Source organism: Quercus suber, unplaced genomic scaffold (genome assembly GCF_002906115.3).
Source record: "Quercus suber isolate HL8 unplaced genomic scaffold, Cork oak 2.0 scaffold_209, whole genome shotgun sequence".
NCBI classification, from domain to species: domain Eukaryota; kingdom Viridiplantae; phylum Streptophyta; class Magnoliopsida; order Fagales; family Fagaceae; genus Quercus; species Quercus suber.
In genome coordinates, this window is record NW_027069667.1 from 928,626 (window position 1) to 950,619 (window position 21,994).

The 21,994-nt window shown below is 36.4% G+C and overlaps 2 protein-coding genes and 1 long non-coding RNA gene across 3 annotated transcripts; 1 reads left to right on the forward strand and 2 right to left on the reverse strand.

Annotated features, from left to right (window-relative positions):
- Positions 1-373: 373 nt before the first annotated feature.
- On the reverse strand, positions 374-12,163 carry LOC112007596 (protein translocase subunit SecA, chloroplastic). The gene is given in 21 exon segments (XM_024039966.2): positions 374-860; positions 981-1,220; positions 1,558-1,649; positions 1,652-1,674; positions 1,992-2,059; positions 2,168-2,419; positions 2,504-2,605; positions 2,776-2,844; positions 2,930-3,025; positions 3,214-3,360; positions 3,483-3,549; positions 4,163-4,338; positions 4,593-4,760; positions 5,065-5,178; positions 5,274-5,387; positions 6,576-6,794; positions 8,060-8,239; positions 8,365-8,468; positions 10,433-10,639; positions 11,036-11,108; positions 11,430-12,163. Coding segments are annotated over 21 exon segments (3,063 nt in total). The 5' UTR covers positions 11,838-12,163; the 3' UTR covers positions 374-716.
- A 1,872-nt stretch (positions 12,164-14,035) lies between these two features.
- On the reverse strand, positions 14,036-17,579 carry LOC112007564 (protein transport protein SEC23 A). The gene is made up of 4 exons (XM_065779474.1): positions 15,921-17,579; positions 14,719-14,835; positions 14,527-14,598; positions 14,036-14,343 (listed from the first exon to the last, which is right to left on the reverse strand). The coding sequence occupies exons 1-4, from the start codon at positions 17,466-17,468 to the stop codon at positions 14,206-14,208; spliced, it is 1,875 nt and encodes a 624-aa protein (XP_065635546.1). The 5' UTR covers positions 17,469-17,579; the 3' UTR covers positions 14,036-14,205.
- Positions 17,580-18,334: 755 nt separating this feature from the next.
- Positions 18,335-19,649, forward strand: LOC136061555 (uncharacterized). Its single transcript, XR_010631340.1, has 3 exons — positions 18,335-18,516; positions 18,642-18,817; positions 19,126-19,649. It is a non-coding gene; the product is annotated as an uncharacterized LOC136061555 (long non-coding RNA).
- The last annotated feature ends 2,345 nt before the right edge of the window (positions 19,650-21,994 follow it).

A 21,994-nucleotide genomic window follows, 5' to 3' on the forward strand; every position in this document is an offset into this window, starting at 1 on the left:
GAAATAGACCAAACTAGAACGAAATGAACCACACTGGACTGAAAGTGGACCAAAATATTGCATATTGATATAGATGATAGCCAATTTTATATATACTAGTTTTCCCACGTATCTCAATCCTATTAGAAATAAAATTTCTAAATGGGAAAGGATTGAATTGAAATAAATTTTAAAGTTTTTTTGGAAAAGTGCCATCCATCCTCTTAGCCTATAAATAATGAACATAATGAATATGCTCGTAATTGGAAATAACGAAATGTGCTCCTAATTGACATTAAAATTTAGATTATTCCTTGTAAAAAGTTTGTTCTTTTTCCTTAGTTTAAGATTGACCAATGAACCTAGCCCAAAATGTAATACCTTGGATTATATATATTAGATTGGAGAAGTGTATATTATGACTAGTGCTTTCTCAGGTCATGACAAATGGAATTTGAGCCAACCTAGTAACACCATCTGGTTTAGGAGCACTCCAGCACAATGTTGACTAGGGGTTTAGGGGTTTCAATAATTATGAATTTTTAGTTGCTTTCAGCTCCTGTGCCCTTACAGTTCTTTTTCTTGGTCTACATCATTTTCACAAGGGAAAGGGGATGTGTGGGGGGGGGGGGGGGGGGAACTGTTCACAAAAGGATGAGTAACAATTAATGATTCATTTACAACAAATTCAAGGGATAAAATAAAGCTTTTTACTTTAGGAACTAGTGATGTAGGCCTTATGCAGTAGCTTGGTGGTCAGCAGCTGATGAGGAAGACTTGGCAGCAACAACTGGTTCAGGCTTATTTTTATTTCTATCAAGTTTGCTTGATTTTTCATTTTGTGTTTGTTCCTGATTCTTGTTTACCAGCACTGGTTGAAACTGCCAAAAAAAAAAAAAAACATAGTAAAACGAGACAAAAACAAAGAAGATCAGTAGGTATATTTAAGCAACATGCAAGGGTAAAAAATCAAACATATTAATTATAGATCTAGCACGAACCTGATATATTGAATATATTACATTTCTTCTTATCTGTGCCATCATCTCGAGGAAGAGATTATAGCCTTCAAGTTTATACTCAATAAGCGGATCGCGCTGTGCATAGCCACGTAAGCCCACAGCTTGCTGAACAAACTTAATTGATTGCAAGTGTTCTTTCCACAAACGATCAATGTTGCTCAAAACTAAAAATCTCTCAGCTTCTTTCATTAAGCCTGGAGCTTGTTTCTCCACAATATCCTAAAACAGTGTTGAAGGAAACAATTTGAGAGAGAGAGGGAGAAAAAAGGTAAAAGAAGGAAAATTAAACACATGCTTGATATTTACAACCCAGATATACATGATAAGCCAGGACATTGAAACCTTGTGGACAAAGAACAATTCACCCACCCACCACACTGGAAAAGGCCCAAAATGCAGCCTATCTCAATCTAACAGTATTCTGGTGTGGCTTTATGTGTTAGCAATACTGTGATTATCAGCAGATGTATTCTGTAATCTGATGATGTTTTAAAAAACTAGGATTTGGACCTCTGTAAATAAACTAAATTCATTTTAAGTAGACTAAAATACTGACTCTCTTCTTCAAATATGCTTCACAACCACGACGATGAAGGTAGTCCTGCAATTCCTCGTAGCTAGAACACTCACTCCTAAGTAAATCTGGGTCAGATCATCCAATAGATAGCAATACCTGGAACCACAGCGATATTTTTGTTAGAAAATTCTTTTATATTGCCAAGTAGAACAAGGATATCCAACAGGCTTTGTAGTGTAAAATGAAAATCATTCAAGCAACTATCACTTAGGCAGAAAGTAGTACTCAATTTTAAAACTCATTCATATGTCAGAAACCAAAAGTTGTCTGAGATTATTTTCTAACTTAAATATATCGACCAGAAACTTCTATTAGAAACCAAAAGCTGCAACACGAGGCAACATTACTGAGTATTAATTGAAAAATGCAGTATGTTTTTCATTCAAGCAAACAAAATTAAGGGTGCCTCTTACTGTTTAAGTTTGGCAATCAACTTTTCGAAATCCCAGCTTTCCTTTGGAGCATCTGAGCCAATATTTGCCTGTTTATTATAAAATTCAATAACAAAAATACTTCAGGATCACATACATGTTGATTGCGCAGGACCTTTTTCAAGCAAACCCTAAAATTTTACATCTTAGAAACATACCTCTAAGATATCATCCATTGTCAATTCAGCATATTCAATTATAAGAGATTGGAGATTATCAGATTCAAGGGCTCGTCTTCTCTCTGTATATACACGATCTCTTTGACTGTTTAGAACTTCATCATACTCAAATAATTGCTTCCGAATATCAAAAAAATAATTCTCCACTTTCCGCTGAGCTTCATCTAGAGCTTTGGTCAGCATCTTAGACTCGATTGGTAGGTCTTCAACTCTAAAAGCTCTCATTAAACCCTACAAATGGCAAAATCCAGAATGTTTAAAAACTATATCCTAAAGTAGCATTCGCAACTATCCTACTGCAACCAAAGTTCAAACCTGAATTCGATCTCCACCAAAAATCCGGAAGATGTTATCTTCAAGACTTAAGAAGAAGCGCGAACTTCCAGGGTCCCCTTGCCGGCCACTTCGACCACGCAGCTGTACAGATACGTATTGCAAGTTCAATTTTTATTTAAGTTCTAGACAAGTAGTCTCGTGTCAAGAGTATGTTAAGAGAAAGAGGAAAATTTTTATTCAACTTAAGTACGGAAAGAACCCTGAGGTAGATGGATGATAGATACTAAAACGAATTTGACTAAAACTTTAACCTGATTGTCAATTCGACGAGATTCATGGCGCTCTGTCCCCACCACATGAAGTCCACCAGCTGATACAACCTAGGGATATGGAGATATATGATAATGCAATCTACACTAGCAAACAGAAGCAATGTAATTTTTACTTTTGTCAATCAAAACTTACCTGCTTCCTCTCTTCCTCGGTATAAACCTTATATTCCTTAACTACTTGTAGAAAGGCATACCGCAGCTTGGCTATGACTTCATCTTGAGCAGGCCCCTATGAATGCAGACATATAATATTAAATTTTCAGTATTATAGTGATGCGAGATGATTCTTAGCTGATAACAAAGAATAAGACAATTTCAAGACATACATGAAGAAATCTCATATTTGCAACCAATTTTCAATTTCTGTTATTGTTAATATGCAAAAGAAAAAAAAAATAGAACCTACAACAAGTTCACCTTTTCACAAGAATAAGACAGCCGCTCCTCTGCTTCAAGCTCACTTAAAGATCTCTGACCCCAACTTTTGACAGCTAGGTCTACAGCCTCCTCAGCCAACTTGGTATTCTCATTTGATAATTTGCATGGGAATAAATTTTCATTCACCTGGAGAATTATATAGTGCTGAGTTCTAGGATAACGTTGAGATTTGCGACCCTTTTTAATCAAATTTACATACTACTGTGAGAAACAATTAAATATACCAATAAAAAAAACCAAAATCACACCTTCCATGTCTTCTTTGGAGAAGGTTTCTTAACTGATACAAAAGCTCCTTCAGCTGGCTTCACAACTCTGCAATTATATTATACTGAAGAAAATGTAACGTGTGTTTTAAGACATCATAAATCAAACACAGATGTAGATTGTTTCAAATTAAAACCTCCTATATGCAAAGAAAACTAGCACTGACTTGGAGAACAAAAGTGCTCTTTCTCATATAGTGTGAAACATGGGTTAAATGCTCCTCAATAATGGCAAACATTATGCACACACTATGCATATGGCACATGCAGTGTTAATGAATAAGTTTTTCAATAAGCGTTTTAATTAAAGATTTATAAATACAGCAAGAGTACAAAAAGTACAACTAAGAATTACGAATGAAAAGTCCCCCGCGGGGGGGGGGGGGGGGGGTGAACAAACAACTACTATTGCAAAAACAATTTCATGTAAATGATATAAACTAAGATATATAATACCAGTTGACTCCAGATGCTTGGAAATATATTTTCCACATTGAATTCATGTTTAGTAGGTGACACTTAAAGGCACAGAATTCTTCTATAACGAACATCTGAGTAAAACTGGTATTCAATAATATAACCGCTAGGGGCCTATGCAGCAAATGCATGCAAGGTAAAAACCTTTAGGAACAAAACCGATTATGAAGAAGCTTAGATGATACCTCGGCATAAGCATCTCACGTAGCTTCAACCTTGCCATAAATTCTGCATTACCACCAAGGATTATATCAGTCCCACGACCTGCCATATTAGTAGCAATTGTCACAGCCCCTAGACGACCACTCTGCGCTACAATTTCTGCTTCTCTCTCCACATTCTCTGGTTTTGCGTTGAGAACCTTTAAGATGTAAATGTCAATTAAAATTCTCAACATAAAGAAAACATAATACAATAATTAGATTAAGCCATTAAACCTTATTCTCTATCCATGAACGTTGGTTGATTTATCAGCAACAGAGACTGCATGACCATGAAAATGGTCACAAGTGAAACACTTGACATCACACTTGGTTTTTCATTGTAAAGTTTTTTGCATGTTCAAATTATCTTAAGTTATATATCTCTTATCCCTAAAGACAAAAGCTAAGTCACCTCATGGGGGATTCCAGCTTCTTGCAACTGTTCTGATAATGAATCACTCTGCTCAACACTAGTTGTTCCAACAAGCACTGGGCAGCCTGTCTTGTGCATTCTAGAAATCTCTACCACAACTGACCGCCACTTTCCCGTAGTTGCCCTGAAAACGACATCAGACTCATCCTGAAAGAAATTAAAGAGAAAATAAGGAAATTGGCTGACTTCGAATGTTTAAATAAGTTTTGTATGATGCATAGAACTCACATATGGGCTAGTTTCGAGACTTTAAAATAAAAATTTTATAAAAAATCACCACTCCATTTACTTAATTGTTTAAATTGAAAAGAAAAAAGATCTTGTAAAATAAGTCTTCTTTATTTTACCCTCCATATTTTGGTAATCAGGTTTTACAATCTGCATCACAATGACAACCATCGGCACTATAAATATGCTACATATGGATGGCATGGTAGGACCTAGAAGTTACCTTTCTTATCATAGGCTTGTTTGTAGGCACAATTGTAACTTTAAGCTTGTATATGCTCTCAAATTCTGTACTTTCAGTTGCTGCAGTACCAGTCATTCCACAAAGTTTAGGGAACTACAACAATGCAAGGAAATATACATTAGGAAGTCTGAGAGAATAAACTTCCAAAGAAGCTTCATCTAATGTGTTGAAACATAAAAAGCTCCAACCTGTAGAAAGAAGTTTTGGTAGCTAATTGAAGCCAGAGTTATAGTCTCATTTTGTATGGGCAAACCTTCTTTTGCTTCAACCGCCTGGTGAAGCCCATCACTCCATCGCCTCCCCTAACAAAAAAGACAAGTAAGATACCACTATGACTTTATGCCTTGAGAGACCAATAGCTCCCTTTTTACCCATGTTTATTCATACCCTTCAGATTTTTGTGCATGTAATTCTGGTCATGAGTAATATAACAATAGTAGAATGCCTACAAGACATATAATTTCACTGACAAACTAACATGCACACATAAAAATATAGATCCTTGACTTATAGGTTGGCATTGGCACAACAAAAGTTTTTTTTTTTGATAAGTAAGAAAAGTTGAACATTCCGTAATCTTATAATCCTAAATATAGGTTGCTATAAACAGCTGACATAGGCAGTGCAATCAAGAAGAACTGTCTTCTACTGAACCTACACTATCAAATAACATGTATACTTCATGTAAACTTAAATGCACAGATTCAGTACACAGAGATTTACTAATCCTCTAACCCAAAACTGGTGAATAAATCAATGAAACAAAATATTTGAAGATTAGTGTTATTGCCAACGATATAAGGGAACCTGTAGAAGAAGGACCAAGTCATAATGACTTCCCTTTGTGGGAATAGCTGCACTGCATCAATAAGCATTGCTAAGATTTAGAGAAACTGGCAGTTAAAAATGTAGATATGGAAAGTCTCAGGAATTTGAGGGGGGAAAATTGTTATTATGATATGAGAAAAAAAAATCACTCTATGCTGTATCTATTGAGGGCTTTGTAGCTTTATATTCATATAATATACTGCAGGTTAAACAGAAAGATTCCGACCATGAAAGAGCAAAGCAGCAGGAAAATGAATAACCTAAATAATTCTGTATAGTATATACCCTTTTTCCTTGAGAAGTTGTCTATAAGTATGTGTCTGAATAAGTGAAGTAATCAAACATTTTTTATGGGTAAGTTACATACATGCATGTGGATCTTGGACCCCACAACCTCACCCCCTACCCCATTTTTTGAGAAGAGGAAGTGCCATTTGAACTAGAGCTCATTGACAATTAGTTAAGAAATCAAACTTGATGTCAAAATTTAATATTTTTCTAAAAACCTTCACAGAAAGGACAACATAACTTCCATGAGAAAGTTATTTCATTTTCTCTAGTAAATGGATAAGTGAAGGAACTAATGTACTCAATTATATGCAAAGTGGGATAGTTGCATAAAATTTTTCTTTGCAATGTACAGGATCTAGATGAAGATTCACCTGCATAACGCGGCCGGTGAACTCATCCACAATTAGAACCTCCTTGCCACGGATAATATAGGTTACATCTCTAAGAAATAACTCCTTTGCTTTAATTGCGTTTAGAACATATGATGCCCACTGTTCTCGAGGATCATACAAATCCTTAACACCCAGAATTTCTTCAGCATCCTCATAACCCTGTTCCGTCAGTAGAACTGTCTTCTGCTTCTCATCGACCTAGAACAACATCAGTGAGAAAAATAAAAGTTTCAAGAACATAATTTTCTCCTACTCTAATCTACAATGCATCTACTTCTGATCACTAGAAACCAGACAAGTAATTTTTGCACATAAACGAAACCAAACTTCATGTCTCGTGATCCAGAAGCAATACTACCTCTAGGTTTGTCTCAACTAATAACAATAAAAATGTAAGCCTTTACAACAATACTGTTTGCCCTGATAACTGAACCATGATCCAGAGGCATCACTCTCTCTCCCTCTCTCTCTCTGTGCACGCATGTTTGAGTTACTTTTTTAAACAACCAGCCCAATTTTCCTTTTTCAAAGTATTTCATAAATGGAATCATCAAAGGAGCAACAACAAATGGGAGATATAACTATGTTATTGAGAATGAGCATCATGCATGAACATATACATCAGAAAGATTTGAAAGTAAATGTAAATGATGATGTGGCATATTCTTAAAAATACAGCACATAGATATAGTGAGGACAAATCATTATAGATTACATCTTAACACATAAAACAGAACTAGATAGGTCTCCAAAATATAACCATATCATCTTCCTCATACTGCCTTTTCTCACATCCTCCTGTAATCAAAATCCTCATTTAAATATGCTACTATTAAGAACGGCTGATAAAAGAACCAATTTTTTTTGTTACAATTCTATTTTATAGTAAAATGTTATTAAAAAAATATAAACAATAAAACAAATCCCCATGACCCATTGTATTTCAGACCGAAATTAGTTGCATGTGTCCATGTTCTAAATTAAAATTAAACATCAATTATGGATACATCAACAGCATGTTTGGTACATGGACAAGTGTTATGGAGCTATCTATGCCTGACACAGGGCACAACTCCCCTTAAGAAGTCATCATTCCAGTGTACAACCCAAGAACCCAGTACTGTATGCTGTTGATGTAGACGTGAACAATGCAAAGAAAATTCAAAAAATACATATTTAAACCCAAGAAAACTTCATTTTGTTCATTATAATTTTATAATTATGCCAAAATCAATCTAGATAAAGGAAAGGGGCTATTATATTAACATTTGCAGTCCATTAAACAAACTAATAAAAGGATTGAATTAATAATATAAAATCCATCCATTCAGCATGAGTGTACAATCAAATTATGCCTAAGGATTCAAGAGATGACTCCAATGTATCATTTCTAGGAACAAAAAAATTCATAAGTTGTTAAAAAGAAGCTTTTGTTAAATAGAGCATATGCTTAGCAGTCTTACAGTGTAATGTATATCTCGTTCAAAAGCTGCAGCTATTTTTGCGGCTTTATAATACCGATCACTAGGTTTTTCCGCAGGTCCAGATATGATGAGAGGAGTTCTAGCTTCATCAATAAGGATGGAATCAACCTCATCTATTACACAGTAGTTGAAACGCCTCAAAACAAGCTCCTCAACACTCTGTAAGTTGCCAGAAAATACCTTCAGCTAGGGTAGAAATGGATCCAGCAATATTTTGGATGGATTGAAGTTTATACAATAAATTGATAATCGTATAAAAAAGCACATAAACAAGAATTACTTTCCGTGGCAAGGTTGTCTCTCAAATAATCAAAACCAAGCTCACTATTGGTCACATATGTGATGTCACATAAGTAATTTTCCCTTCTTTGTTCACTTGTCATGTTCTCTGCCACACATACATCCACTTGTTAGGATACATTGATAAGCTAAATTGACAAACCAACTAGCAACACCCCTTGACTAGTAAAAGAGAATACTAAGCCCCAAATAAGAAGACAACTGCGAAAATGCATATGGATACAGTTCAAAAAATCAACAAGAAGCAGCCAACAAGAAAAATCAATACAATTTTGAAAGAAACAAGTATTTGAACAATCAAAAAACATATTAAACAATACAAGTTAATTGAATAAATATAAAGATCTATAGCTAAGAATAGGAACAATCATTAATGTCTATTAAATGGAGAGGAGAAGAAAGGCAGATAATAGAATCAAAAGAAAAGTGATCTTGAAACCAAAAACATGTTTTTTCTATTTAAACACTCCTATCAATGCAATGAAAGAACCATCCCTTCCTATATGTTTGTCCTGTCAGATAGAAAGAAATTTAGACCCCAAACAGCCATTCTTTACCACTTTAGGGGGTGAGGGTGGAGGGGTTTACATACAACTGAGGCAAAGTGATTTATGATTGAATCTTAGAGGCATTCTGATCATTTGTTAGATCCAAGCCCACGGCCTATTTCAGGTTCACTCAGAGCTTTGGCAACCAACATAGGAGGTGTGATGTACATGCACCCATTTCAAGGGGGTGCAACACTTCTCAGTTTGGGCCTCATATTTATCCTATATACCATGTTCATGTAGTGGCGTGATGTTCTATGTGAATCCACGTTGGAAGGACATGTGGAATTTCACACTTTCCAATTTCCATTCAAGAGAGAGAGAGAGAATAATTCTACTCCCAAACCTTTAAGAGTACAAAATAAAAATCCAATTAAAAAAAACATCTAGTTGAAATTCTCAAAGCAATCCAAATTCTGGGTTTGTTTTGGTTAACAATGTTAGATACAAACAAGATCAAGAGGGAATTTAAGAATACAAAAGCTTTGAATGGGCTAGGAAAGAGTTGAGCCCTAAGTTGGGGTAAGATCATCTCAGAAGAAAACACAGAAAGGGAAAAAAAGGAAATGATATAAGAAGCTTTCAATTTCTCATTTAGCAAATCTATCCATTCAAAGTGCTTTGTAGAGGACTTGATATAAACAGAATAACATAACTTTTGGTGGAGCAAAATGAGGTTAAGTCATAGACTAATGAAGACTAACAAGAGTAGCTGGTTGTCTTGAATTTCTTCAAAAATAAGAATTTGTAAGATAACAAAGTCAATAGCTTCCTTCAAGTGTGTCTTCTTAAGCACCTATCCACCTCCTCCCCTTAACTGAGTCAAAGGAATCACTTCCGAAGTAGTCCAAGCACAAGATTATCAATAAAGGTCAGAATCATGCTTTGACATCTATCCATCAAACCACTATGGCACTATGTATTTATTTTATCAGTCCACTTAGGGATTTGTGTCAAGACATGTACAGCTTCCTTATTTTATTTCACTAACTATACACCACTTATGAAAATCACATAGCAGCCAACTACACAACTGTGCAAAATTTTCAACAGAGTGAAACAAATTTCCAGAATTTAGTAAATAAATTACTCACTAGTACATCATCTGATTTGAGGACATACGTCAATAGCTAGTTTGAATAGTTATTGGAACATGCCACTGAAGCCAAAAATCAAGGGTGACTCTAGCAATGATGTTTTTCTGGAGGAGAGAAAGAGGGCAGGGGGATAGAGAGAGAGCTTCAGTAGATCAGGTTGGTTTGCAAAAGATTTTGTGATCTGATTCCTAAACCATCAAATAACGGTCAAAAGAAGAAAATTATACTTTAAAATTCCAGAAGGGTCAAGCACTTAGCACTCAAACAATTAAACACACAAGCTTTAAAATGATCATTTGTCCAGAAATATACATGTGAGTATCCATCCATCTATATAGAAAGCAAGGTAATATATATTAAATGACATGGAATATGGAATATAATAAATATAAAAGAATGAGACGTACGCTGTATTAGGCCAACCTTCAATCCAAGAAAACGAGGAACTTGACCAACCCACTCGCAATCTCGTCGAGCAAGATAATCATTAACAGTAACAACATGCACTCCTTTTCCAGTTAATGCATTTAGATAAGCTGGTAAAATAGCAACAAGGGTCTTTCCTTCTCCAGTCCTCATTTCAGCTATTTCTCCCTTATGAAGAACCATGCCACCTACATAACCAAAGTTTAGGAAACATAAATTGGCTAGTTATGACTACATGCACACAAGCTTAACAGAAGGACACAGAGAGTCGTACACTACTCGCAAGTGTTGAGCTCTAACGTGGACACTAGGGGACCAACACAACCACCACTCAAATCTAGATAAGAGATCAATTTATGTATGTGACATGCTATGCATCAATAATGAGAAATCTGTTTTTCATGTGTACTGAAGTTTGATGAACCATAAGGAATGGTGTACAACAAACGAGTCAACATATAATAACTTCTTTTACACGAGTGTTAGGCGCCTAGTGATGCAAACAAAGCTCCAAATTGCTTGGCACGGTCCAAAATGGTCCCAAACAGGAGAAAGAGAATAGAAATCATACACAAACAGTGTACCTATCAGTTGGACATCAAAAGGACGAAGGCCTAGAACCCGCTTTGAAGCTTCTCTAACAACAGCAAATGCTTCCTGCAATATAAATTTTTTCAGTCATAACCAAAAGCAACAACTATTTTTACTCTAACTGGGAAAACAACAACTAGGATTACATTACATATAATCTTAGAAACACTGCAAGCAAAAGACAATGTAACTAATTAACCTTGTGACCAATTAAGAGTGAGGGGCTTCACATACAATCACAAAACACTTAAAAATTGACATTTCAACAGAATAAATATATAAATCTTAAAATAAAATTCGAAGCCAACCCTTTTCAGCTTCCACAAACTTACATAATTAGCAGTATTCAGAAACAAATATATACCTGACTGAATATTCAAAACTTACAGGTAAAAGGGAATCTAAAGGTTCACCCTTCTGTGCTCGTTCTTTCAACACCAAAGTCTTGTCCCTCAACTCCGAATCCGACAATGCCAACATCTCAGCTTCCAATCCGTTGATTACATCTACAGTTGAAGCGTACTTTTGCCTAGTGGATTCCCCAGTATCATTCCCTTTGAAAATCCCACCTAAAAGTCCTCCCAAAGAAGCCATTGCAAGGGTCCTCTTGCCCCTACTACCTCCCAGTTTAATTGTTTTGGCTCCCACATCGAAAATTTGAAGGTACTTTGAGGACCCCACATGGGAGATTTGGTGGTAATCTTTGTGGAAGTGAAGAAACTTGGAAGAGAAAGGTGAAACTGAGGTGGTGTTGTAGTGTTTCACTAAAGGTGACTGACATATAGGTGAAGCCATTTTTAGCAAAAACGAAGATATGGGTTTGATTGGGTTTATTCTAAAAACAAGGGTTTGTGTCTACAGAGAGTATAAGAAGTTGTAGCGGAACGTTATGGGAAGCTCCAAATTTGCCGGTACTCTGTTTCATGCTCTGTTCTGTTTAAGTACAGAGGAGAGGAGCTCTGTTTTCAGTTTGTGAAAAGTCTGAATGGAATTTGAAGAGGTGCGGATAAGGTGAGAAAGGTCCTTTTATACGGTTGGTTGTGGTTTACGACGACAAAAATGATGACATATATCATGCCGTTTAATTTCAGCAACGTGAAGTGTGCGATGTTAAAGGACAACTGAGAAAGAAACAGTGGAAGGTGCTACGTCGTTTACAGAAAAGAATGCCAAAAAAGAAAAAAAGAAAGAAAAAAAAAAGATATCCTTATAAAATGTACTTGCTTGGTATCCACTTACGTGGCATGAGAGGATGTCACAAATATCCATCACATAAGATTTCGTTAATTATGAATGATATTGATAGGTAGGTTTTGAAATAGGATATAATCTATTTACCATATATATATATTTTTCAGTGAACTAGTGAAACATATAACTTATGTTCCAAATTAAATGGGTTACACAACCCATACAATTTTCTTCTGTATCCCAATGTGTCCAACGCATACACACTAATGCACTAGACACAAGTCATGTCCCTTCCGCAAGTACAGAGAGGAATTACTTTGATTGATCACTGGCACAGCTAAATCGGCTTTCATTGCCTAATATCCATCCTGAGCTTAAAAAACCTACATGGTTACAAGATGACTTTTTTTTAAAATAAGACGATATGACTTTTTTTATTTTAAAAAAGACAATATGACATTAACTGTTATTAATTTAACAACACGGTTGGATCAAGAAATAAATCTTTATTACTCTGTCTTAGCATTACAATTGAGAAACTGAATGAGAATGATCTTGAACTCTTTTAACTATAAACGTTTTTTTTTTTTTTTTAAATCAAAAATTTGAGGGGTGGACACCCAAAGTTGGATCAAGTATGACAGTTGATGTAAAACCCTAAACTGACAACTCAATATGCTGCACAATTAGCTTGTTGGAATCATGATAATAGAAACATTCTATCTCTCTCACCCAGCCCTCACCTGCTCGTATGGAGGATCCTTATGGGCAGGTATGAGTCGAGAAACAAAATACCGAGCCTGAGAGCTCCCCTCCTGTTTCAGGGGAAAATTTTCCAAACCATTAGATTCACTTTAAATTCTGGGCACCAGATGGAATGGAAAAGGAATACAAGGCAGACCAAAAAATATAGCATGAACTATAAAGGAACAAACCTTGAAAGCAAGGATACGAGGAGCAGGAAATCGCAATTCAGTTATCTCTTCAGCCAATGTTCTGCAAGCTGCCAGAGCAGATGCACTTCTTCCTTCATCAGCAGCAAGTTCAGCACCCTGAATCAACCAACAAGTGGAATTTGTTCAACCAAAAAGTACTGAAGAAAAGATGAAATTTCACAATAAAAATAGTAGATGGGGAAAGGCTCAACCAATACAAACAAAGGAATTTCTCTTGGCTGTAGTGGTGTTAATGACAATGAAACAGATATATATACTGCCTGAATAACACAGTTTCCTCCATGTTTATGGGATCCCACATTGCTTACACAAAACCAGGAACAACAGAGAAAATAGAATAGAATACGGAGCTCATTCAGGACAAATAAAAGACAGGAGCTCCTCAGTTACAAGCAGATCAAAGGAATAGGAAATAGTGCACAATGGAATCCCGGATTTCCTGCTGTAAGAGAGCGGCCTGCCTCTCTTCCTTCCTTTAGTAAGTACAAGAGTAGTAGATGCGCTTAGTTACCAGTCACTATTCCTAAAAAAAGATAAGGAACTTCTTCCCGATCTGGGGATCTCTTTTACAAAAAAATCGATTAAGGGATTACGCCAAACAAGCAAGGGTAGTCCTATACCAGCTGGCATTCTCAGTTAGCTGATTTTTTTTTTTAGCACAGGAGGTAATGTGATGCAAGTCTTACACTCATATTGGAAGGGACTGAACTCCGCAACTTATTAGGAGTAGGGGCATACGGTCCACGCATTAAAGCACTTATTTTTGGTCTGAAAAAGCAACTGTTTTAACACCGATTTTTTAAGATTACCAAACGACTCTCTTTTCATCTTGTATGCTTCAAAACNTTTAAATCAAAAATTTGAGGGGTGGACACGAAGAATGAGACGTAATCAATCTGATCACCATTACCAACTACATTAATTTTAACAGTAAGAAAAAAAATTTAAAAAAAAGGGACATTTCAAAGTTTCCCATTGGTGATGACATGATGAAACGATTCAGACTCCCTTTCTTCTTAGCTTGGTTCTGGTGGCACCAATTTCAAACTTCGCATCCATTCACAGAAGCTAGGATCATCAAAGTGAAGAAAACTGCTTTTCAGCTTCATTCGCTGTTCTGTTGTCAGACTACGAAGCTGGGGAAATCTCGCTTCCTGCAACAGTATGCATCACCCAAAAGTTGATTATCAAAAAAAAAAAAAAAAGGCATTACCCAAAAGTTGGATCAAGTATGACAGTTGATGTAAAACCCTAAACTGACAACTCAATATGCTGCACAATTAGCTTGTTGGAATCATGATATAAGAAACATTCTATCTCTCTCACCCAGCCCTCACCTGCTCGTATGGAGGATCCTTATGGGCAGGTATGAGTCGAGAAACAAAATACCGAGCCTGAGAGCTCCCCTCCTGTTTCAGGGGAAAATTTTCCAAACCATTAGATTCACTTTAAATTCTGGGCACCAGATGGAATGGAAAAGGAATACAAGGCAGACCAAAAAATATAGCATGAACTATAAAGGAACAAACCTTGAAAGCAAGGATACGAGGAGCAGGAAATCGCAATTCAGTTATCTCTTCAGCCAATGTTCTGCAAGCTGCCAGAGCAGATGCACTTCTTCCTTCATCAGCAGCAAGTTCAGCACCCTGAATCAACCAACAAGTGGAATTTGTTCAACCAAAAAGTACTGAAGAAAAGATGAAATTTCACAATAAAAATAGTAGATGGGGAAAGGCTCAACCAATACAAACAAAGGAATTTCTCTTGGCTGTAGTGGTGTTAATGACAATGAAACAGATATATATACTGCCTGAATAACACAGTTTCCTCCATGTTTATGGGATCCCACATTGCTTACACAAAACCAGGAACAACAGAGAAAATAGAATAGAATACGGAGCTCATTCACGACAAATAAAAGACAGGAGCTCCTCAGTTACAAGCAGATCAAAGGAATAGGAAATAGTGCACAATGGAATCCCGGATTTCCTGCTGTAAGAGAGCGGCCTGCCTCTCTTCCTTCCTTTAGTAAGTACAAGAGTAGTAGATGCGCTTAGTTACCAGTCACTATTCCTAAATAAAGATAAGGAACTTCTTCCCGATCTGGGGATCTCTTTTACAAAAAAATCGATTAAGGGATTACGCCAAACAAGCAAGGGTAGTCCTATACCAGCTGGCATTCTCAGTTAGCTGATTTTTTTTTTTAGCACAGGAGGTAATGTGATGCAAGTCTTACACTCATATTGGAAGGGACTGAACTCCGCAACTTATTAGGAGTAGGGGCATACGGTCCACGCATTAAAGCACTTATTTTTGGTCTGAAAAAGCAACTGTTTTAACACCGATTTTTTAAGATTACCAAACGACTCCATTAAAGACCTTCAATCGTAGGTTTCGGATCAAGGAGCAAGCATGCTTTTACATGTGATACTACTACATAGCCTAAATTGCACATGATCAATTTCATTTTCCTTTTCAAGTCAAATAAAAACAGTGAACTACAAAGCAGGCTACCTCCAGGCCCCAATCCAACAAGAAAATTCAAAAGTAACAATTCAGAGATGAACATTTACGGAGGCAAAGAGAGAGAGATACAGACAGACAGAAAAAGGGGGTGGGGGGACTTCAACAACATAGGACATATAAAAAAAAAAAAAAAAGATCCGAAGCATCATGATCCAAATTAAAGATGCCATAGTAAAATAGCAGGAAGACAAGTTAAGTGACATACCAACCAAATGAAGACGTCTGTGCCATGGTCAAGAACAACTGCTGCATCTGACTGCATAGCAAGGTCATGAGCGGGCAGCTCTTCGAAAGTTCCCTTTTCCCGGTGCATTAGACAACGAGGCGCTACCATACGAAGTGAAAGATCAAATGATGCATTCAAAAACAAATACCGCAATACAGACCTCTCATCTTCATGACCAATAATACTTCCCAAAAGTGGGCCCCTTCTCAGATGGAATAAGAGCTCTGGTAATAAAGAGAGCTCTTTGGGGAACCGATAAAGCTTTGACTTTGGTATTTGGGACCCAAATTTTAAAGCAATGTCTTTAACTCTTTCATCTATTGTTGTTCGCATATCAACTGCATCAGAAGAGTTTTTGGCTCGCAAGAGGGTCCTCTTGGCAATAAGAACTGCTGCCACTTCATCTTGAACACTCTCAAGATATGCTGAAACACTATCCACAGTAGGCAACCTAACAGTAATTACTCTGGATATATCAGCTTGAAACATATTTGAAAACTGAACTGCAAACTGAAAAAATACATAATCCCCCTTAATATCTCTTTTATTTTCCATGGAGAGTGAGAAGCTCTGCGTTTCTTCAACACTAAGCATCTGAATATATAGAGAAGAGTCATTCTTGTAAGTTTCCTGAGTATCTACATGAGCCTCTTCACCAGGACCCACAACTTGAGTTATAAGAATATCATCAGAACACCGTATTTCCAACAAACCATGGGAACCTACTGCCCTGCTAGATGCCCTTTGTAAGTTTACGCCAAAGGCTTCTCCAAAGTCATCATGAAGAACCAAAACTCCCCCAGAAGCTTTTGCAAGAGGCTGCAACACAGGAACTCTAACAGGGCATGTTCCAGCACATAGAATGTCAACCACTGTATTGTGTCGATGAGCCTCCTGACCTAGTTGCTCCATCCATTTCAATGCCATCTTTTCCATATGAGGATAATTTGGGTGACTAAATGAATGAGGAACAGATCCAGGGCCATAAGTATTAGGTCCACCAGCGCACACAATAATTCTGCTATTTCCACCTGACCTCTTAACTACCCCTCGAGACAATTCTGCTGATGGCCCTTGAATTATTGCAAGAGCAACCTCAACTGCTGTACCCAAGCACCGGTCTCTAGAAGCTTCTGGAAAGTTCAATTTGTATGGTCTCATTGATGAGAATATGGCGTGTGCTACAGGTAGTGAAGCATGCATTTGTGACAAGTATATGCCACTTCCGTAAATCAATGCTTTCAGTTGCTCCTGAGTTGGTGATTTGTCACCGGGAAGAACATCAGCAGATGCAACTGACTCCTCCGAAAAATCATACACTGATACCGTACGGCCATAGGAAACAATTCCTAATTTTGTTGATAGGTGAAGTGAATCGACAAATGCATGTAGGGAGCTCTGTAAGTGCTGAAGGTGCGGTTCATCTAAGCACTCATCTATGACAAGAACAATAGGTGCAGACATTCTTGAATCGGAAACTGGAATAAAACCAGGTCTATTGTTACTAGTTTGAATATAGTCAACCATAGGTGATGACAGTTCTGGAAAGGTATGAAGAAGTTCCTTGTTGGGAGCTATATATTCACCCTGGCTTCCATTCAGTTCATGGCATATTACACACTGCCACTGGCCTGAGCCAATTAATATTTTGCAGTAGAAATTTACATAGGCTCCACAACTTTGACAGCGATGGGGATCATGTTGTATTACTTGAGGACCTGATGAAATCTCCCTGCCAGGAGAAACAAGTGCCCCAAAACCTAAACTAGGTACGTTTGCTAGCTTCTTTTGCTTCAATACCTATTTGACAAAATTTTCAGGAGAGGCAATTCAAATAAATTATAAACAAATGTGGCAGAAAAAGAAAATTATTCCAAACATACATAATTTTAAAAGCACCAAAAGATATCTACGTGAGTTAAAAAGACAATAAATTAAAAAGCAAGGACACTTCAAATCCCCCAGTGTGTTCATGTCCTGCACGGCAGGGACACTTTTGCATGTGTGTCCTCATTATGTTGGGAGAAAAAAAAAGTTTTATTGAAATGAAAAATTGCTTTAATTATCGATATGTTTTTAAAGATTTTGATAGTCGTTATATATTTTGAAAACTAATAAATAAACATGATACATGCCTATAAATTAATAAAATTAACTAATATATATATATATATGTGTATATTAATTCACAAATTTACAATAGTATTTCCACCGTGTCTTGTCTAAATTTTTCAAGAATTGTCATGTCGATGTGTCTCAAGTTGTGTTCGTGTCCATGCTTCATAGGTTTTTTTCCTTTTTTTTTTATTGTTGGAGTGTGTGTGTGTGTGAAAACCCAACAATTTCAATGCATTGTTGTCTATCTCCACCGAGAGAAAATAGAAGAAGGCAAAGCTGAAAAAAAAAAAGAAAAAAAGAAAAAAAAAAAAAAGTAAAAAACCAAACAAGTCAAGAACTGAGCGTAAAAAAGAGTCAAAATATATAAAGATCCTTCGGTCTCTTTGGTCTCTTTGAGTTCTTGTTTTTCTTTTTTTTCAAACCGGTTCTCTCCTATACAATTAGCTGTCTCTCTCAGGTACGCTATTTTATTTTTTCAGCTTAATTCATTCAATAATGTGATATCCCATATTGATTAACCCTAGATCCTTTTTGTTCTGACATTAGTTTAATTCAAAGTTGTGATTTTTTTTTGTTGGTCAGTTTATTTTCTATTGGATGGGATTGTGTGGGAAGCTTCAATTGTGAAGGGATTGAGGGCCAAATGAGTGGGTGTTATTCAATACCCAGAGTTTTTTTGGCCTGAATTTGATCTGGGGAGGTGAAATTTTGGTGATTTTGATCGTTGTCTTGACTCTGATGTGGATTTCTTCAACTGGGTATGAATCAAAATTCGTTCTTGTTGCTTGTAATTCATGGGGTTTTAGGTTGTTTTTGAGGTTTTTGTTGATCAAAGAATTTGATTTTGTTAATTCTTTATGGGGGCTAGAATAAGATCCATGTGAATCTGTGCTTTGTACTTGTTTCTTTATCATCTTTAGATTGAGATTGGTGCAATTCACTGAATTTTCCTGCATGCTCAAAGTACTGCCTTTGTATCTTCTTTCTAGGACTCTGTTTGGGATTGAATTGTTTGTGGTTTGCCATAAAGTCTGGTTCTTGATTCTGTGTCCTTTTTATTGCTCAGTTTTCAATAAAGATAGCTTTGAATTTCAATGGCAAATCCACCACCACCTTCACTTGGATACTCTGTCTCTATCACTCCCTCAAACCCGGACTCATCGAATCCTCACAGTGAGAGAAATCCAATTCTTCTCTCCTCCTCCTCTCCTCCATCGAATTCCCCTACACCGCCCAGATTTCCTCCACCAAAATTACAACAAGATCAGATTCCTCTGTCTTCAATAAAAAGCCCAAATGTACCATCTCCGTCCAATGGTGTCAAAATGGGAAGTCCCATTCCTCACTTAAGCACTACCCCCTGGACCCCTGTCTTTACTTCGCCTGTCCGTCCTGCTGCCGTGCCTTTCCGCTCTTCACCTGCATCTCCTCAGCCAGTTGCATTCTCTTCGGGTTCGTCATTGCCAACATCTTCACCTCCCCAGTTTTCAAATGGATCGGTTGAGTTGCAGCAGCAAGTTTCTGATGATACACTGGACTTGACGCCAGCTGGGGATTCAGCATATGTTCTATTTTCAGCTCATAAGGTATCATCTATCTTGTTCTCTCTGTTTCAAAAACCAAGGCATCAATCTTCATGAGGAACTGTTTCTTTCTGCTTAGTATCTATTTTTGGTGTCTATAATGGAACCTTATTTTGTGAATTTAATTTCTTTCACCTGGTAACTACTTCTATGGTTTCAAGGGCCCGCACCCCCACCCCACCCCCCCCCCCCCACACATTTTTTTTTTTTTTTTTTTTTTTTTTACGGTTTTACTTTTTGTGATTTACTGATTTATTACTTGAATACAAATGCACTGTTGGCATGGCTGCTAGTTTTGATTGGATGATTATGATGAGGTGGGAATTTTGTGACGTGTTTAAGGAAAACAAGTGAACAATGACGTTTATATCTATTATTTCATTCCCCCTTTTTTTTTTGAGCTTGTAATAGGCGAAACCAAACTAGATTTTCAAAACTTTTCTTTCCTAGTCAACGAAAGCTATATATATCTACCATTTTATGGATCCAAAGGTTAGCGATTGATTTTCTAAAGAGTTTTTAATAGAAAAGTTTTTTTTTTTTTTTTTTTAGGAGTGTTTGATAAATTACATTGATAACATGTTTTGATATTGTTATTTGGTGTAAGAATTAATCAAATTGATGGAAGAAAAAAAAATCAAGTGTGGGGAATAAGAAAAAGTGTTTTGTATCCCTATTATCAAAATTAAATCTAAGGCTGGGAGATTTGGGCTTCACCTAAAATCGAATTGATTCTGGTAGGTGGTAGAACAAAGGACTCGACATTGATTGTGAGCACCATCAAGTTAGTTCTTCGTTTGATTGAGTCGATTTTGGTCAAAATCGAGAGAGGTAGTGGTGAACAAAATCTCATCGAATCTTAATGGATTCAGTCCATATCTCAAAGAGATCTTGCCAGATATATCCCAGATCTCGATGTGATCTCGCTAGATCGAGAGAGAGAGAGAGAGAGAGAATGGCAGTTTTCAACGATATTTTGTTAGTTGGTCAGGTTTCCATATCGTTTCAAACCTCTAACCTACCGCTTGACTCACTCACATCAGTTGTTAATGTTGGTGACTCCCTGCCGACTACCTCTTTGCTCAGATTGAGTCAATTCAGATTTGGCTAGTGTCAGATTGGATGATTCAATTAAATTAAATCAATTCAATTGGATTGTTGTTATTATTATTATTAGGTGACATTAAGTTTCATTTTGAAAAATAAGTATAAGCATTTTTGTCAATTCATTTTTTATATAAAAAGGTAGAGTAATGCACTAAAGAGCTTTAATATTAGCTTGAAATTTTTGGTTTTAGCTTAAAGTTGTTTTCCAGACTTTAAATAATGATAAAAATGCTCTTTAGTAAAAATTTAAATAAAAAAAAAAGATAACAAAGATTTATTTATTTATTTATTTATTGGTAATGAACCACATTCAGTAGCTAAAAAAAATAAAGTATTTTCAAGCAAAGCTTATTACCATACAACTCATATATATATATATATATATATATATATTATCAATAGCATTTCTCTTCTCATTTTCTTCCTAATTTGAAGAGAAAAAATGAGAGGTGAGCAAGAGAGTCAGGACTGGCTTGACTGAACACACCCCAAGCCATTTGCACAAACTAACCCCACTACCTTGTCAAATGGCAGAGGAAACAACTATTATAAAAAGTCATGGCAGACAAGTGTAATATGACAACAATAAAAAGAATATGCTTACTGTTAGTCAGAACACAGTAAATACTAAATGATGATCTTAGTAAAGGAAGAATAATGCAGTAATATATAAATGCAACATATATAAGATGACAACAATAAAGAAAGGAAATCACACTTATGCTTAATCAATAAAATAAAGGAAAAATGGTCAATTTGCCATGCTTGATTTCTCTACGGAGTTAAGTCCAAGAAGGGAACCACTTTTCAATGTGGGTAATCTCACAAGGAAATCCCACCACGGAAATTACCCACTTTGAGAGAGCCTAAATGGCTTATCCTCAGGTTTCTTAGTCCTTACTAGAGGGTAGACATTTAGAGGGAGAGAATTGAATAGCCTGTTGGTGCATGCCCACTATCACACTCTTGCTCACTCTTTATTTTTCTTTCTAAGTTTTCTGCTCTATCTTTCATTCTCTTGTTCCCTTGTCCAGTTGTTCCTATGCATGGCTGAGGTTCCTTTTATATTGCCTGTCGTGTTGGGTTTTTACTATTTTGCCCTTTAACCATTTTTTTCCTAGTGTGGGTGTCCTTCTTAGACCACCCACTAGTTTGTCAGCTGTTCAGCCATCATCCCTTACTTGTGTTAGCCGTGCCATATCCCATTCCCAAACAAAGAGTCTTATTTTGTTTGCTTGCTCACTA

Excerpts from the sequence above, each read along its gene's own strand:
- LOC112007564 (XM_065779474.1), bottom strand. The coding sequence starts at position 17,468 with ATGGTTGACTATATTCAAACTAGTAACAATAGACCTGGTTTTATTCCA. Across the intron at positions 14,599-14,718 it reads CTCGTATCCTTGCTTTCAAG|GAGGGGAGCTCTCAGGCTCG; the intron begins GTTTGTTCCTTT and ends CCCCTGAAACAG. Across the intron at positions 14,344-14,526 it reads AGGATCCTCCATACGAGCAG|GAAGCGAGATTTCCCCAGCT; the intron begins GTGAGGGCTGGG and ends ATACTGTTGCAG.